Source organism: Eptatretus burgeri, chromosome 9, assembly GCF_056783735.1.
Source record: "Eptatretus burgeri isolate ZD-2024b chromosome 9, Ebu_testis_v1, whole genome shotgun sequence".
NCBI classification, from domain to species: Eukaryota; Metazoa; Chordata; class Myxini; order Myxiniformes; family Myxinidae; genus Eptatretus; species Eptatretus burgeri.
This window is the reverse complement of record NC_140969.1, coordinates 21,310,454-21,329,303: the sequence shown is the minus strand read 5'-3', so window position 1 is coordinate 21,329,303 and position 18,850 is coordinate 21,310,454. Positions and strand designations below refer to the sequence as shown.

Sequence of the window (18,850 nt, the reverse complement as noted above, 5' to 3'; positions counted from 1 at the left end):
CTTGTACATATTCATGTTTTTCCTCATACATGTTCATGTTTTTCCTCGTACATATTCATGTTTTTTCCTCATACATATTCATGTTTTTCCTCATACATATTTCTATTTTTCCTCATACATGTTCAGGTTTTCCTCGTATATATTCATGTTTTTACTCGTACATCTTCATGTTTTTCCTTATACATATTCATGTTTTTCCTCATACATGTTCATGTTTTTCCTCATACATGTTCATGTTTTTCCTCGTACATATTCATGTTTTTCCTCATACATATTTCTGTTTTTCCTCGTACATATTCATGTTTTCCTCGTTCATATTTATGTTTTTCCACATACATATTCATGTTTTTTCCTCGTACATATTCATGGTTTTCCTCATCCATGTTCATGTTTTTCCTCATGCATATTTCTGGTCAGCTCATGTGTCACGTCACGTCATCTCCACTGTAAGCGGGTGAGAGCGGCGCTCCCTTGTCTTGCGGGATGGACGTGTGGTTTTTGCAGACAAGGCACGGTTTTTGCCGACACATTTGTGGTATTTTTAATTCAAGAAATTCAAGTGATTTAAACCTCTGCAAGTGTTGGTTACACTGCCTGGAGCATTCTTGGTGAAGAATCGGGACACGTTGGCCGTTCCCGGATGAAGTTCACACCAGACGGGATGGGATAAAGCGGTTCATGAGAGAGAAAAAGCTGGACATGGTGGAACTACAGTTTTTCTGTGCAGCATCTGGTTTTCTCATTATCTGGGGATTATTGCATCAGATTGTTCGCTCGATTGGTACAAACATCCATCTCTGCCGAGTTTGGTTCCACAGACAATTTAACGGATTAAATCAAATTATCAGCAAAGAGAGTTGTTGTTATTCGCCGATTGTAGAACAGTTAAAATTTCATGAAAATAATACCACAATAAGGCGAACAATGCGTGCTGAGTTTACGTCATCACGTCTTTCACGTATTCTCATTTGAATATGACGTCATCACGAGTCGAATGGGGAGACATGGCGGCGCCTGGGTTTCAGGGTGTCGTGCAATGCACAGCGGGCCTGGGACACAGCAAGAGAAACGGACCGCACGCCTTGACCAAAGGCTTCCGGGAAGCACCGGACCATCGGACGGCGGTTCCCGAAAGAAGAAAGGCGGCGTGCGGCGCCCATGGAGGTTGCTACTCTGAGGCCAATTGCTTTAGTGCTATCAACGGGCTGCGGAGGGTCTCACTCTCAGGGTCGCAAAGGACCGAAGTCGCTGCCAATGGGGCGGACCGAATCGACGGGGAATTGGAGTACTCGGACTCAGACGGGGAAGCAGACGGGCTGGGATTGCGGCCTCGACGGCGCCGGGGTTCGGATGGCGAAGGAGAGCTACTGCGGCAGTTTGCAACGGCGGGACAAGCGAGGGCTCCGAGTTCCTTCTGGGCACAGCAGCTGTCTATGTTGCTTCTGATAGGCACAGCCGTTTTCTTCCTGGGTCTCGCCTGTGCCTACCTGAACGTCCGGAGTAATGGAGACACAACTAATTATAATACCAGTGAGTGTCAACGTCTGCCCGCTGTCTTTCTCTGTCTGCCCGCTGTCTTTCTCTGTCTGTCTGCCCGCTGTCTTTCTCCGTCTGTCTGCCCGCTGTCTTTCTCCGTCTGTCTGCCCGCTGTCTTTCTCCGTCTGTCTGCCCGCTGTCTTTCTCCGTAAGTCTGCCCGCTGTCTTTCTCCGTCTGTCTGCCCGCTGTCTTTCTCTGTCTGTCTGCCCGCTGTCTTTCTCTGTCTGTCTGCCCGCTGTCTTTCTCTGTCTGTCTGCCCGCTGTCTTTCTCTGTCTGGCTGCCCGCTGTCTTTCTCTGTCTGGCTGCCCGCTGTCTTTCTCTGTCTGGCTGCCCGCTGTCTTTCTCTGTCTGGCTGCCCGCTGTCTTTCTCTGTCTGGCTGCCCGCTGTCTTTCTCTGTCTGGCTGCCCGCTGTCTTTCTCTGTCTGGCTGCCCGCTGTCTTTCTCTGTCTGGCTGCCCGCTGTCTTTCTCTGTCTGGCTGCCCGCTGTCTTTCTCTGTCTGGCTGCCCGCTGTCTTTCTCTGTCTGGCTGCCCGCTGTCTTTCTCTGTCTGGCTGCCCGCTGTCTTTCTCTGTCTGGCTGCCCGCTGTCTTTCTCTGTCTGGCTGCCCGCTGTCTTTCTCTGTCTGTCTGCCCGCTGTCTTTCTCTGTCTGTCTGCCCGCTGTCTTTCTCTGTCTGTCTGCCCGCTGTCTTTCTCTGTCTGGCTGCCCGCTGTCTTTCTCTGTCTGTCTGCCCGCTGTCTTTCTCTGTCTGGCTGCCCGCTGTCTTTCTCTGTCTGGCTGCCCGCTGTCTTTCTCTGTCTGGCTGCCCGCTGTCTTTCTCTGTCTGGCTGCCCGCTGTCTTTCTCTGTCTGCCCGCTGTCTGCCCGTCTGCCCGCTGTCTGTCTCTGTCTGCCCGCTGTCTGTCTCTGTCTGTATGCACCGTCTTTCGACGATGTGCAAACTACACGATTGTTGGTGTATACATCAATCTCGAACAATATAACCTCAAAATTCACTAAATTTCACTTGTTGATCCAAACTTGAATGTAAAACCTCAAAATTCATCAAACTTCACTGGTTGGTCCAAACTTGAATGTAAAACCCCAAAATTCATCAAACTTCACTGGTTGGTCCAGACTTGAATGTAAAACTCCAAAATTCACCGAACTTCACAAGTTGATCCAAACTTGAATGTAAAACTCCTAAATTCACCGAATTTCATGAGTTGATCCAAACTTGAATGTAAATCCCCAAAATCCGCGTAATTTCACGAGTTCATCCAACCTTGAATGTAAAATACCCAAATTCACTGAACTTCACAACTTGATCCAAACTTGAATGTAAAACCCCAAAATTCACCTAATTTCACAACTTGATCCAAACTTGAATGTAAAATACCTAAATTCACCGAACTTCACAACTTGATCCAAACTTGAATGTAAAACCCCAAAATTCACCTAATTTCTCAAGTTGATCCAAACTTGAATGTAAAATACCTAAATTCGCCGAACTTCACAACTTGATCCAAACTTGAATGTAAAACCCCAAAATTCACCGAACTTCACAACTTGATCCAAACTTGAATGTAAAACCCCAAAATTCACCGAATTTCACAGGTTGATCCAAACTTGAATGTAAAATACCTAAATTCACCGAACTTCACAACTTGATCCAAACTTGAATGTAAAACCCCAAAATTCACCGAATTTCGCAAGTTGATCCAAACTTGAATGTAAAATACCTAAATTCGCCGAACTTCACAACTTGATCCAAACTTGAATGTAAAACCCCAAAATTCACCGAACTTCACAACTTGATCCAAACTTGAATGTAAAACCCCAAAATTCACCTAATTTCACGAGTTCAACCAACCTTGAATGTAAAATACCCAAATTCACCGAACTTCACAACTTGATCCAAACTTGAATGTAAAACCCCAAAATTCACCTAATTTCACGAGTTCAACCAACCTTGAATGTAAAACCCGAAAATTCACCGAACTTCACAACTTGATCCAAACTTGAATGTGAAACCCCAAAATTCACTGAACTTCACAACTTGAACCAAACTTGAATGTGAAACCCCAAAATTCACCAAACTTCACAACTTGATCCAAACTTGAATGTAAAACCCCAAAATTCACCGAATTTCACAAGTTGATCCAAACTTGAATGTAAAATACCTAAATTCACCGAACTTCACAACTTGATCCAAACTTGAATGTAAAACCCCAAAATTCACCGAATTTCGCAAGTTGATCCAAACTTGAATGTAAAATACCAAAATTCACCGAACTTCACAACTTGATCCAAACTTGAATGTAAAACCCCAAAATTCACCTAATTTCGCAAGTTGATCCAAACTTGAATGTAAAATACCTAAATTCGCCGAACTTCACAACTTGATCCAAACTTGAATGTAAAACCCCAAAATTCACCTAATTTCACAAGTTGATCCAAACTTGAATGTAAAACCCCAAAATTCACCTAATTTCACAAGTTGATCCAAACTTGAATGTAAAACCCCAAAATTCACCGAACTTCACAACTTGATCCAAACTTGAATGTGAAACCCCAAAATTCACCGAACTTCACAACTTGATCCAAACTTGAATGTAAAACCCCAAAATTCACCTAATTTCACGAGTTCATCCAACCTTGAATGTAAAATACCCAAATTCACCGAACTTCACAACTTGATCCAAACTTGAATGTAAAACCCCAAAATTCACCTCATTTCACGAGTTCATCCAACCTTGAATGTAAAATACCCAAATTCACCGAACTTCACAACTTGATCCAAACTTGAATGTAAAACCCCAAAATTCACCTAATTTCGCAGGTTGATCCAAACTTGAATGTAAAACCCCAAAATTCACCGAATTTCACAAGTTGATCCAAACTTTAATGTAAAACCCCAAAATTCACCTAATTTCACAAGTTGATCCAAACTTGAATGTAAAACCCCAAAATTGACTGAACTTCACAACTTGATCCAAACTTGAATGTGAAATCCCAAAATTCACCGAACTTCACAACTTCATCCAAACTTGAATGTGAAACCCCAAAATTCACCTAATTTCACAAGTTGATCCAAACGAATGTAAAACCTCAAAATTCACCTAATTTCACAAGTTGATCCAAACTTGAATGTGAAACCCCAAAATTCACCTAATTTCACAAGTTGATCCAAACGAATGAAAAACCCCAAAATTCACCTAATTTCACAAGTTGATCCAAACTTGAATGTGAAACCCCAAAATTCAACGAACTTCACAAGTTGATCCAAACTTGAATGTAAAACCCCAAAATTCACCTAATTTCACAAGTTGATCCAAACTTGAATGTAAAACCCCAAAATTCACCGAACTTCACAACTTGATCCAAACTTGAATGTGAAACCCCAAATTTCACTGAACTTCACAACTTGATCCAAACTTGAATGTGAAACCCCAAAATTCACCGAACTTCACAACTTGATCCAAACTTGAATGTAAAACCCCAAAATTCACCTTATTTCACAAGTTGATCCAAACTTGAATGTAAAACCCGAAAATTCACCGAACTTCACAACTTGATCCAAACTTGAATGTAAAACCCCAAAATTCACCTAATTTCGCGAGTTGATCCAAACTTGAATGTAAAATACCTAAATTCGCCGAACTTCACAACTTGATCCAAACTTGAATGTAAAACCCCAAAATTCACCTAATTTCACAAGTCGATCCAAACTTGAATGTAAAACCCCAAAATTCACCTAATTTCACAACTTGATCCAAACTTGAATGTAAAACCCCAAAATTCACCTAATTTCACAAGTCGATCCAAACTTGAATGTAAAACCCCAAAATTCACCTAATTTCACAACTTGATCCAAACTTGAATGTGAAACCCCAAATTTCACTGAACTTCACAACTTGATCCAAACTTGAATGTGAAACCCCAAAATTCACCGAACTTCACAACTTGAACCAAACTTGAATGTAAAACCCCAAAATTCACCTAATTTCACAAGTTGATCCAAACTTGAATGTAAAACCCCAAAATTCACCGAACTTCACAACTTGATCCAAACTTGAATGTGAAACCCCAAATTTCACTGAACTTCATAACTTGATCCAAACTTGAATGTAAAACCCCAAAATTCACCGAACTTCACAACTTGATCCAAACTTGAATGTGAAACCCCAAATTTCACTGAACTTCACAACTTGATCCAAACTTGAATGTAAAACCCCAAAATTCACCTAATTTCACGAGTTCATCCAACCTTGAATGTAAAATACCCAAATTCACCGAACTTCACAACTTGATCCAAACTTGAATGTAAAACCCCAAAATTCACCTAATTTCACAAGTTGATCCAAACTTGAATGTAAAACCCGAAAATTCACCAAACTTCACAACTTGATCCAAACTTGAATGTAAAACCCCAAAATTCACCTAATTTCGCAGGTTTATCCAACCTTGAATGTAAAACCCCAAAATTCACCTAATTTCGCAGGTTGATCCAAACTTGAATGTAAAACCCCAAAATTCACCGAATTTCACAAGTTGATCCAAACTTTAATGGAAAACCCGAAATTCACCGAATTTCACAAGTTGATCCAAACTTTAATGTAAAACCCCAAAATTCACCTAATTTCACAAGTTGATCCAAACTTGAATGTAAAACCCCAAAATTCACTGAACTTCACAACTTGATCCAAACTTGAATGTGAAATCCCAAAATTCACCGAACTTCACAACTTCATCCAAACTTGAATGTGAAACCCCAAAATTCACCGAACTTCACAACTTGATCCAAACTTGAATGTAAAACCCCAAAATTCACCTAATTTCACAAGTTGATCCAAACTTGAATGTGAAATCCCAAAATTCACCGAACTTCACAACTTGATCCAAACTTGAATGTAAAACCCCAAATTTCACTGAACTTCACAACTTGATCCAAACTTGAATGAAAAACCCCAAAATTCACCTAATTTCACGAGTTCATCCAACCTTGAATGTAAAACCCCAAAATTCACCTAATTTCACAAGTTGATCCAAACTTGAATGTAAAACCCCAAAATTCACTGAACTTCACAACTTGATCCAAACTTGAATGTGAAACCCCAAAATTCACCGAACTTCACAACTTGATCCAAACTTGAATGTAAAACCCCAAAATTTACCTAATTTCACAAGTTGATCCAAACTTGAATGCAAGTTGATCCAAACTTGAATGATCTCACAACTTGATCCAAACTTGAATGTAAAACCCCAAAATTCACCGAACTTCACAACTTGATCCAAACTTGAATGACCTTGATCCAAACTTGAATGTAAAACCCCAAAATTCAGAATTGATCAAACTTGACCTAATTTCACAAGTTGATCCAAACTTGAATGTAAAACCCCAAAATTCACCTAATTTCACAAGTTGATCCAAACTTGAATGTGATTTCCCAAAATTCACCGAACTTCACAACTTCATCCAAACTTGAATGTGAAACCCCAAAATTCACCGAACTTCACAACTTGATCCAAACTTGAATGTAAAACCCCAAAATTCACCTAATTTCACAAGTTGATCCAAACTTGAATGTAAAACCCCAAAATTCACTGAACTTCACAACTTGATCCAAACTTGAATGTGAAACCCCAAAATTCACCGAACTTCACAACTTGATCCAAACTTGAATGTGAAACCCCAAAATTCACCGAACTTCACAACTTGATCCAAACTTGAATGTAAAACCCCAAAATTTACCTAATTTCACAAGTTGATCCAAACTTGAATGTAAAACCCTAAAATTCACCTAATTTCACAAGTTGATCCAAACTTGAATGTAAAACCCCAAAATTCACCGAACTTCACAACTTGATCCAAACTTGAATGTGAAACCCCAAAATTCACCGAACTTCACAACTTGATCCAAACTTGAATGTAAAACCCCAAAATTCACCTAATTTCACAAGTTGATCCAAACTTGAATGTAAAACCCGAAAATTCACCGAACTTCACAACTTGATCCAAACTTGAATGTGAAACCCCAAAATTCACTGAACTTCACAACTTGATCCAAACTTGAATGTGAAACCACAAAATTCACCGAACTTCACAACTTGATCCAAACTTGAATGTAAAACCCCAAAATTCACCTAATTTCACGAGTTCATCCAACCTTGAATGTAAAATACCCAAATTCACCGAACTTCACAACTTGATCCAAACTTGAATGTAAAACCCCAAAATTCACCTAATTTCACAAGTTGATCCAAACTTGAATGTAAAACCCGAAAATTCACCGAACTTCACAACTTGATCCAAACTTGAATGTAAAACCCCAAAATTCACCTAATTTCGCAGGTTGATCCAAACTTGAATGTAAAACCCCAAAATTCACCGAATTTCACAAGTTGATCCAAACTTTAATGGAAAACCCCAAATTCACCTATTTTCACAAGTTGATCCAAACTTTAATGTAAAACCCCAAAATTCACCTAATTTCACAAGTTGATCCAAACTTGAATGTAAAACCCCAAAATTCACCGAATTTCACAAGTTGATCCAAACTTTAATGGAAAACCCGAAATTCACCGAATTTCACAAGTTGATCCAAACTTGAATGTAAAACCCCAAAATTCACTGAACTTCACAACTTGATCCAAACTTGAATGTAAAACCCCAAAATTCACCTAATTTCACAAGTTGATCCAAACTTGAATGTAAAACCCGAAAATTCACCAAACTTCACAACTTGATCCAAACTTGAATGTAAAACCCCAAAATTCACCTAATTTCACGAGTTCATCCAACCTTGAATGTAAAATACCCAAATTCACCGAACTTCACAACTTGATCCAAACTTGAATGTAAAACCCCAAAATTCACCTAATTTCGCAGGTTTATCCAACCTTGAATGTAAAACCCCAAAATTCACCTAATTTCGCAGGTTGATCCAAACTTGAATGTAAAACCCCAAAATTCACCGAATTTCACAAGTTGATCCAAACTTTAATGGAAAACCCGAAATTCACCGAATTTCACAAGTTGATCCAAACTTTAATGTAAAACCCCAAAATTCACCTAATTTCACAAGTTGATCCAAACTTGAATGTAAAACCCCAAAATTCACTGAACTTCACAACTTGATCCAAACTTGAATGTGAAATCCCAAAATTCACCGAACTTCACAACTTCATCCAAACTTGAATGTGAAACCCCAAAATTCACCGAACTTCACAACTTGATCCAAACTTGAATGTAAAACCCCAAAATTTACCTAATTTCACAAGTTGATCCAAACTTGAATGTAAAACCCTAAAATTCACCTAATTTCACAAGTTGATCCAAACTTGAATGTAAAACCCCAAAATTCACCGAACTTCACAACTTGATCCAAACTTGAATGTGAAACCCCAAATTTCACCGAACTTCACAACTTGATCCAAACTTGAATGTAAAACCCCAAAATTCACCGAATTTCACAAGTTCATCCAACCTTGAATGTAAAATACCCAAATGCACCGAACTTCACAACTTGATCCAAACTTGAATGTAAAACCCCAAAATTCACCTAATTTCACAAGTTGATCCAAACTTGAATGTAAAACCCGAAAATTCACCGAACTTCACAACTTGATCCAAACTTGAATGTAAAACCCCAAAATTCACCTAATTTCGCAGGTTGATCCAAACTTGAATGTAAAACCCCAAAATTCACCGAATTTCACAAGTTGATCCAAACTTTAATGGAAAACCCCAAATTCACCTATTTTCACAAGTTGATCCAAACTTTAATGTAAAACCCCAAAATTCACCTAATTTCACAAGTTGATCCAAACTTGAATGTAAAACCCCAAAATTCACCGAATTTCACAAGTTGATCCAAACTTGAATGTAAAACCCCAAAATTCACCTAATTTCACAAGTTGATCCAAACTTGAATGTGATTTCCCAAAATTCACCGAACTTCACAACTTCATCCAAACTTGAATGTGAAACCCCAAAATTCACCGAACTTCACAACTTGATCCAAACTTGAATGTAAAACCCCAAAATTCACCTAATTTCACAACTTGATCCAAGCTTGAATGTGAAACCCCAAAATTCACCGAACTTCACAACTTGATCCAAACTTGAATGTAAAACCCCAAAATTCACCTACTTTCACGAGTTCATCCAACCTTGAATGTAAAATACCCAAATTCACCGAACTTCACAACTTGATCTAAACTTGAATGTAAAACCCCAAAATTCACTGAACTTCACAACTTGATCCAAACTTGAATGTAAAACCCCAAAATTCACCTAATTTCACAAGTTGATCCAAACTTGAATGTAAAACCCCAAAATTCACTGAACTTCACAACTTGATCCAAACTTGAATGTGAAGTCCCAAAATTCACCGAACTTCACAACTTCATCCAAACTTGAATGTGAAACCCCAAAATTCACCGAACTTCACAACTTGCTCCAAACTTGAATGTAAAACCCCAAAATTTACCTAATTTCATAAGTTGATCCAAACTTGAATGTAAAACCCCAAAATTCACCTAATTTCACAAGTTGATCCAAACTTGAATGTAAAACCCTAAAATTCACCGAACTTCACAACTTGATCCAAACTTGAATGTGAAACCCCAAATTTCACTGAACTTCACAACTTGATCCAAACTTGAATGTGAAACCCCAAAATTCACCGAACTTCACAACTTGATCCAAACTTGAATGTAAAACCCCAAAATTCACCTAATTTCACAAGTTCATCCAACCTTGAATGTAAAATACCCAAATGCACCGAACTTCACAACTTGATCCAAACTTGAATGTAAAACCCCAAAATTCACCTAATTTCACAAGTTGATCCAAACTTGAATGTAAAACCCGAAAATTCACCGAACTTCACAACTTGATCCAAACTTGAATGTAAAACCCCAAAATTCACCTAATTTCGCAGGTTGATCCAAACTTGAATGTAAAACCCCAAAATTCACCGAATTTCACAAGTTGATCCAAACTTTAATGGAAAACCCCAAATTCACCTATTTTCACAAGTTGATCCAAACTTTAATGTAAAACCCCAAAATTCACCTAATTTCACAAGTTGATCCAAACTTGAATGTAAAACCCCAAAATTCACCGAATTTCACAAGTTGATCCAAACTTTAATGGAAAACCCGAAATTCACCGAATTTCACAAGTTGATCCAAACTTTAATGTAAAACCCCAAAATTCACCTAATTTCACAAGTTGATCCAAACTTGAATGTAAAACCCCAAAATTCACTGAACTTCACAACTTGATCCAAACTTGAATGTGATTTCCCAAAATTCACCGAACTTCACAACTTCATCCAAACTTGAATGTGAAACCCCAAAATTCACCGAACTTCACAACTTGATCCAAACTTGAATGTAAAACCCCAAAATTCACCTAATTTCACAACTTGATCCAAGCTTGAATGTGAAACCCCAAAATTCACCGAACTTCACAACTTGATCCAAACTTGAATGTAAAACCCCAAAATTCACCTACTTTCACGAGTTCATCCAACCTTGAATGTAAAATACCCAAATTCACCGAACTTCACAACTTGATCGAAACTTGAATGTAAAACCCCAAAATTCACTGAACTTCACAACTTGATCCAAACTTGAATGTAAAACCCCAAAATTCACCTAATTTCACAAGTTGATCCAAACTTGAATGTAAAACCCCAAAATTCACTGAACTTCACAACTTCATCCAAACTTGAATGTGAAACCCCAAAATTCACCGAACTTCACAACTTGCTCCAAACTTGAATGTAAAACCCCAAAATTTACCTAATTTCATAAGTTGATCCAAACTTGAATGTAAAACCCCAAAATTCACCTAATTTCACAAGTTGATCCAAACTTGAATGTAAAACCCCAAAATTCACCGAACTTCACAACTTGATCCAAACTTGAATGTGAAACCCCAAATTTCACTGAACTTCACAACTTGATCCAAACTTGAATGTGAAACCCCAAAATTCACCGAACTTCACAACTTGATCCAAACTTGAATGTAAAACCCCAAAATTCACCTAATTTCACGAGTTCATCCAACCTTGAATGTAAAATACCCAAATTCACCGAACTTCACAACTTGATCCAAACTTGAATGTAAAACCCCAAAATTCACCTAATTTCGCAGGTTGATCCAAACTTGAATGTAAAACCCCAAAATTCACCGAATTTCACAAGTTGATCCAAACTTTAATGGAAAACCCCAAATTCACCTATTTTCACAAGTTGATCCAAACTTTAATGTAAAACCCCAAAATTCACCTAATTTCACAAGTTGATCCAAACTTGAATGTAAAACCCCAAAATTCACTGAACTTCACAACTTGATCCAAACTTGAATGTGAAATCCCAAAATTCACCGAACTTCACAACTTCATCCAAACTTGAATGTAAAACCCCAAAATTCACCTAATTTCACAAGTTGATCCAAACTTGAATGTAAAACCCTAAAATTCACCTAATTTCACAAGTTGATCCAAACTTGAATGTAAAACCCCAAAATTCACCGAACTTCACAACTTGATCCAAACTTGAATGTGAAACCCCAAATTTCACTGAACTTCACAACTTGATCCAAACTTTAATGTAAAACCCCAAAATTCACCTAATTTCACAAGTTGATCCAAACTTGAATGTAAAACCCGAAAATTCACCGAACTTCACAACTTGATCCAAACTTGAATGTGAAACCCCAAAATTCACTGAACTTCACAACTTGATCCAAACTTGAATGTGAAACCACAAAATTCACCGAACTTCACAACTTGATCCAAACTTGAATGTAAAACCCCAAAATTCACCTAATTTCACAAGTTCATCCAACCTTGAATGTAAAATACCCAAATGCACCGAACTTCACAACTTGATCCAAACTTGAATGTAAAACCCCAAAATTCACCTAATTTCACAAGTTGATCCAAACTTGAATGTAAAACCCGAAAATTCACCGAACTTCACAACTTGATCCAAACTTGAATGTAAAACCCCAAAATTCACCTAATTTCGCAGGTTGATCCAAACTTGAATGTAAAACCCCAAAATTCACCGAATTTCACAAGTTGATCCAAACTTTAATGGAAAACCCCAAATTCACCTATTTTCACAAGTTGATCCAAACTTTAATGTAAAACCCCAAAATTCACCTAATTTCACAAGTTGATCCAAACTTGAATGTAAAACCCCAAAATTCACCGAATTTCACAAGTTGATCCAAACTTTAATGGAAAACCCGAAATTCACCGAATTTCACAACTTGATCCAAACTTGAATGTGATTTCCCAAAATTCACCGAACTTCACAACTTCATCCAAACTTGAATGTGAAACCCCAAAATTCACCGAACTTCACAACTTGATCCAAACTTGAATGTAAAACCCCAAAATTCACCTAATTTCACAACTTGATCCAAGCTTGAATGTGAAACCCCAAAATTCACCGAACTTCACAACTTGATCCAAACTTGAATGTAAAACCCCAAAATTCACCTACTTTCACGAGTTCATCCAACCTTGAATGTAAAATACCCAAATTCACCGAACTTCACAACTTGATCTAAACTTGAATGTAAAACCCCAAAATTCACTGAACTTCACAACTTGATCCAAACTTGAATGTAAAACCCCAAAATTCACCTAATTTCACAAGTTGATCCAAACTTGAATGTAAAACCCCAAAATTCACTGAACTTCACAACTTGATCCAAACTTGAATGTGAAGTCCCAAAATTCACCGAACTTCACAACTTCATCCAAACTTGAATGTGAAACCCCAAAATTCACCGAACTTCACAACTTGCTCCAAACTTGAATGTAAAACCCCAAAATTTACCTAATTTCACAAGTTGATCCAAACTTGAATGTAAAACCCCAAAATTCACCTAATTTCACAAGTTGATCCAAACTTGAATGTAAAACCCCAAAATTCACCGAACTTCACAACTTGATCCAAACTTGAATGTGAAACCCCAAATTTCACTGAACTTCACAACTTGATCCAAACTTGAATGTGAAACCCCAAAATTCACCGAACTTCACAACTTGATCCAAACTTGAATGTAAAACCCCAAAATTCACCTAATTTCACAAGTTCATCCAACCTTGAATGTAAAATACCCAAATGCACCGAACTTCACAACTTGATCCAAACTTGAATGTAAAACCCCAAAATTCACCTAATTTCACAAGTTGATCCAAACTTGAATGTAAAACCCGAAAATTCACCGAACTTCACAACTTGATCCAAACTTGAATGTAAAACCCCAAAATTCACCTAATTTCGCAGGTTGATCCAAACTTGAATGTAAAACCCCAAAATTCACCGAATTTCACAAGTTGATCCAAACTTTAATGGAAAACCCCAAATTCACCTATTTTCACAAGTTGATCCAAACTTTAATGTAAAACCCCAAAATTCACCTAATTTCACAAGTTGATCCAAACTTGAATGTAAAACCCCAAAATTCACCGAATTTCACAAGTTGATCCAAACTTTAATGGAAAACCCGAAATTCACCGAATTTCACAAGTTGATCCAAACTTGAATGAAAAACCCCAAAATTCACCTAATTTCGCAGGTTTATCCAACCTTGAATGTAAAACCCCAAAATTCACCTAATTTCGCAGGTTTATCCAACCTTGAATGTAAAATACCCAAATTCACCTAATTTCGCAGGTTGATCCAAACTTGAATGTAAAACCCCAAAATTCACCGAATTTCGCAGGTTTATCCAACCTTGAATGTAAAACCCCAAAATTCACCGAATTTCACAAGTTGATCCAAACTTTAATGTAAAACCCCAAAATTCACCTAATTTCACAAGTTGATCCAAACTTTAATGGAAAACCCCAAATTCACCGAATTTCACAAGTTGATCCAAACTTTAATGTAAAACCCCAAAATTCACCTAATTTCACAAGTTGATCCAAACTTTAATGAAAACCCCAAATTCACCTAATTTCACAAGTTGATCCAAACTTTAATGTAAAACCCCAAAATTCACCTAATTTCACAAGTTGATCCAAACTTGAATGTAAAACCCGAAAATTCACCGAACTTCACAACTTGATCCAAACTTGAATGTGAAACACCAAAATTCACTGAACTTCACAACTTGATCCAAACTTGAATGTAAAACCCCAAAATTCACCTCATTTCACGAGTTCATCCAACCTTGAATGTAAAATACCCAAATGCACCGAACTTCACAACTTGATCCAAACTTGAATGTAAAACCCCAAAATTCACCTCATTTCACAAGTTGATCCAAACTTGAATGTAAAACCCGAAAATTCACCGAACTTCACAACTTGATCCAAACTTGAATGTAAAACCCCAAAATTCACCTCATTTCACGAGTTCACCCAACCTTGAATGTAAAATACCCAAATTCACCGAACTTCACAACTTGATCCAAACTTGAATGTAAAACCCCAAAATTGACCTCATTTCACAAGTTGATCCAAACTTGAATGTAAAACCCGAAAATTCACCGAACTTCACAACTTGATCCAAACTTGAATGTAAAACCCCAAAATTCACCGAATTTCACAAGTTGATCCGAACTTTAATGGAAAACCCCAAATTCACCTATTTTCACAAGTTGATCCAAACTTTAATGTAAAACCCCAAAATTCACCTAATTTCACAAGTTGATCCAAACTTGAATGTAAAACCCCAAAATTCACTGAACTTCACAACTTGATCCAAACTTGAATGTGAAATCCCAAAATTCACCGAACTTCACAACTTCATCCAAACTTGAATGTGAAACCCCAAAATTCACCGAACTTCACAACTTGATCCAAACTTGAATGTAAAACCCCAAAATTCACCTCATTTCACGAGTTCACCCAACCTTGAATGTAAAACCCCAAAATTCACCGAACTTCACAACTTGATCCAAACTTGAATGTAAAACCCCAAAATTCACCGAATTTCGCAGGTTGATCCAAACTTGAATGTAAAACCCCAAAATTCACCGAATTTCACAAGTTGATCCAAACTTTAATGGAAAACCCCAAATTCACCTATTTTCACAAGTTGATCCAAACTTTAATGTAAAACCCCAAAATTCACCTAATTTCACAAGTTGATCCAAACTTGAATGTAAAACCCCAAAATTCACTGAACTTCACAACTTGATCCAAACTTGAATGTGAAATCCCAAAATTCACCGAACTTCACAACTTCATCCAAACTTGAATGTAAAACCCCAAAATTCACCTAATTTCACAAGTTGATCCAAACTTGAATGTAAAACCCCAAAATTCACCTAATTTCACAAGTTGATCCAAACTTGAATGTAAAACCCGAAAATTCACCGAACTTCACAACTTGATGCAAACTTGAATGTAAAACCTCAAAATTCACCTAATTTCGCAGGTTTATCCAACCTTGAATGTAAAACCCCAAAATTCACCTAATTTCGCAGGTTGATCCAAACTTGAATGTAAAACCCGTAAATTCACCGAACTTCACAACTTGATCCAAACTTGAATGTGAAACCCCAAATTTCACTGAACTTCACAACTTGATCAAAACTTGAATGTGAAACCCCAAAATTCGCCGAACTTCACAACTTGATCCAAACTTGAATGTAAAACCCCAAAATTCACCTAATTTCGCAGGTTTATCCAACCTTGAATGTAAAATACCCAAATTCACCTAATTTCGCAGGTTGATCCAAACTTGAATGTAAAACCCCAAAATTCACCGAATTTCGCAGGTTTATCCAACCTTGAATGTAAAACCCCAAAATTCACCGAATTTCACAAGTTGATCCAAACTTTAATGTAAAACCCCAAAATTCACCTAATTTCACAAGTTGATCCAAACTTTAATGGAAAACCCCAAATTCACCGAATTTCACAAGTTGATCCAAACTTTAATGTAAAACCCCAAAATTCACCTAATTTCACAAGTTGATCCAAACTTTAATGAAAACCCCAAATTCACCTAATTTCACAAGTTGATCCAAACTTTAATGTAAAACCCCAAAATTCACCTAATTTCACAAGTTGATCCAAACTTGAATGTAAAACCCGAAAATTCACCGAACTTCACAACTTGATCCAAACTTGAATGTGAAACACCAAAATTCACTGAACTTCACAACTTGATCCAAACTTGATTGTGAAACCACAAAATTCACCGAACTTCACAACTTGATCCAAACTTGAATGTAAAACCCCAAAATTCACCTCATTTCACGAGTTCACCCAACCTTGAATGTAAAATACCCAAATTCACCGAACTTCACAACTTGATCCAAACTTGAATGTAAAACCCCAAAATTCACCTCATTTCACGAGTTCATCCAACCTTGAATGTAAAATACCCAAATTCACCAAACTTCACAACTTGATCCAAACTTGAATGTAAAACCCCAAAATTCACCGAATTTCGCAGGTTGATCCAAACTTGAATGTAAAACCCCAAAATTCACAGAATTTCACAAGTTGATCCAAACTATAATGGAAAACCCCAAATTCACCTATTTTCACAAGTTGATCCAAACTTTAATGTAAAACCCCAAAATTCACCTAATTTCACAAGTTGATCCAAACTTGAATGTAAAACCCCAAAATTCACTGAACTTCACAACTTGATCCAAACTTGAATGTGAAATCCCAAAATTCACCGAACTTCACAACTTCATCCAAACTTGAATGTAAAACCCCAAAATTCACCTAATTTCACAAGTTGATCCAAACTTGAATGTAAAACCCCAAAATTCACCTAATTTCACAAGTTGATCCAAACTTGAATGTAAAACCCGAAAATTCACCGAACTTCACAACTTGATCCAAACTTGAATGTAAAACCCCAAAATTCACCGAATTTCGCAGGTTGATCCAACCTTGAATGTAAAACCCCAAAATTCACCTAATTTCGCAGGTTGATCCAAACTTGAATGTAAAACCCGTAAATTCACCGAACTTCACAACTTGATCCAAACTTGAATGTGAAACCCCAAATTTCACTGAACTTCACAACTTGATCAAAACTTGAATGTGAAACCCCAAAATTCGCCGAACTTCACAACTTGATCCAAACTTGAATGTGAAACCCCAAATTTCACTTAACTTCACAACTTGATCAAAACTTGAATGTGAAACCCCAAAATTCGCCAAACTTCACAACTTGATCCAAACTTGAATGTAAAACCCCAAAATTCACCTAATTTCACAGGTTTATCCAACCTTGAATGTAAAACCCCAAAATTCACCTAATTTCGCAGGTTGATCCAAACTTGAATGTAAAACCCCAAAATTCACCTCATTTCACAAGTTGATCCAAACTTGAATGTAAAACCCGTAAATTCACCGAACTTCACAACTTGATCCAAACTTGAATGTAAAACCCGTAAATTCACCGAACTTCACAACTTGATCAAAACTTGAATGTGAAACCCCAAAATTCACCGAACTTCACAACTTGATCCAAACTTGAATGTAAAACCCCAAAATTCACCTAATTTCGCAGGTTTATCCAACCTTGAATGTAAAACCCCAAAATTCACCGAATTTCACAAGTTGATCCAAACTTTAATGGAAAACCCCAAATTCACCGAATTTCACAAGTTGATCCAAACTTTAATGTAAAACCCCAAAATTCACCTAATTTCACAAGTTGATCCAAACTTTAATGTAAAACCCCAAAATTCACCTAATTTCACAAGTTGATCCAAACTTTAATGGAAAACCCCAAATTCACCGAATTTCACAAGTTGATCCAAACTTTAATGTAAAACCCCAAATTCACCTAATTTCACAAGTTGATCCAAACTTTAATGTAAAACCCCAAAATTCACCTAATTTCACAAGTTGATCCAAACTTGAATGTAAAACCCGAAAATTCACCGAACTTCACAACTTGATCCAAACTTGAATGTGAAACACCAAAATTCACTGAACTTCACAACTTGATCCAAACTTGAATGTGAAACCACAAAATTCACCGAACTTCACAACTTGATCCAAACTTGAATGTAAAACCCCAAAATTCACCTCATTTCACGAGTTCATCCAACCTTGAATGTAAAATACCCAAATGCACCGAACTTCACAACTTGATCCAAACTTGAATGTAAAACCCCAAAATTCACCTCATTTCACAAGTTGATCCAAACTTGAATGTAAAACCCGAAAATTCACCGAACTTCACAACTTGATCCAAACTTGAATGTAAAACCCCAAAATTCACCTAATTTCACAAGTTGATCCAAACTTGAATGTAAAACCCCAAAATTCACTGAACTTCACAACTTGATCCAAACTTGAATGTGAAATC

At 37.3% G+C, this 18,850-nt stretch overlaps 1 protein-coding gene across 1 annotated transcript in view; it reads left to right on the top strand.

Moving 5' to 3' along the window:
- Window positions 1-965: 965 nt before the first annotated feature.
- The window catches only part of LOC147019677 (inner nuclear membrane protein Man1-like), a 58,079-nt gene continuing 40,194 nt past the window's right edge, over window positions 966-18,850 (top strand). Inside the window, exon 1 of the mRNA XM_085894304.1 lies at window positions 966-1,530. Coding sequence (XP_085750430.1) covers window positions 975-1,530 — 556 coding nt within the window. The 5' untranslated portion in view covers window positions 966-974. The remainder of the gene's footprint in view (window positions 1,531-18,850) is intronic.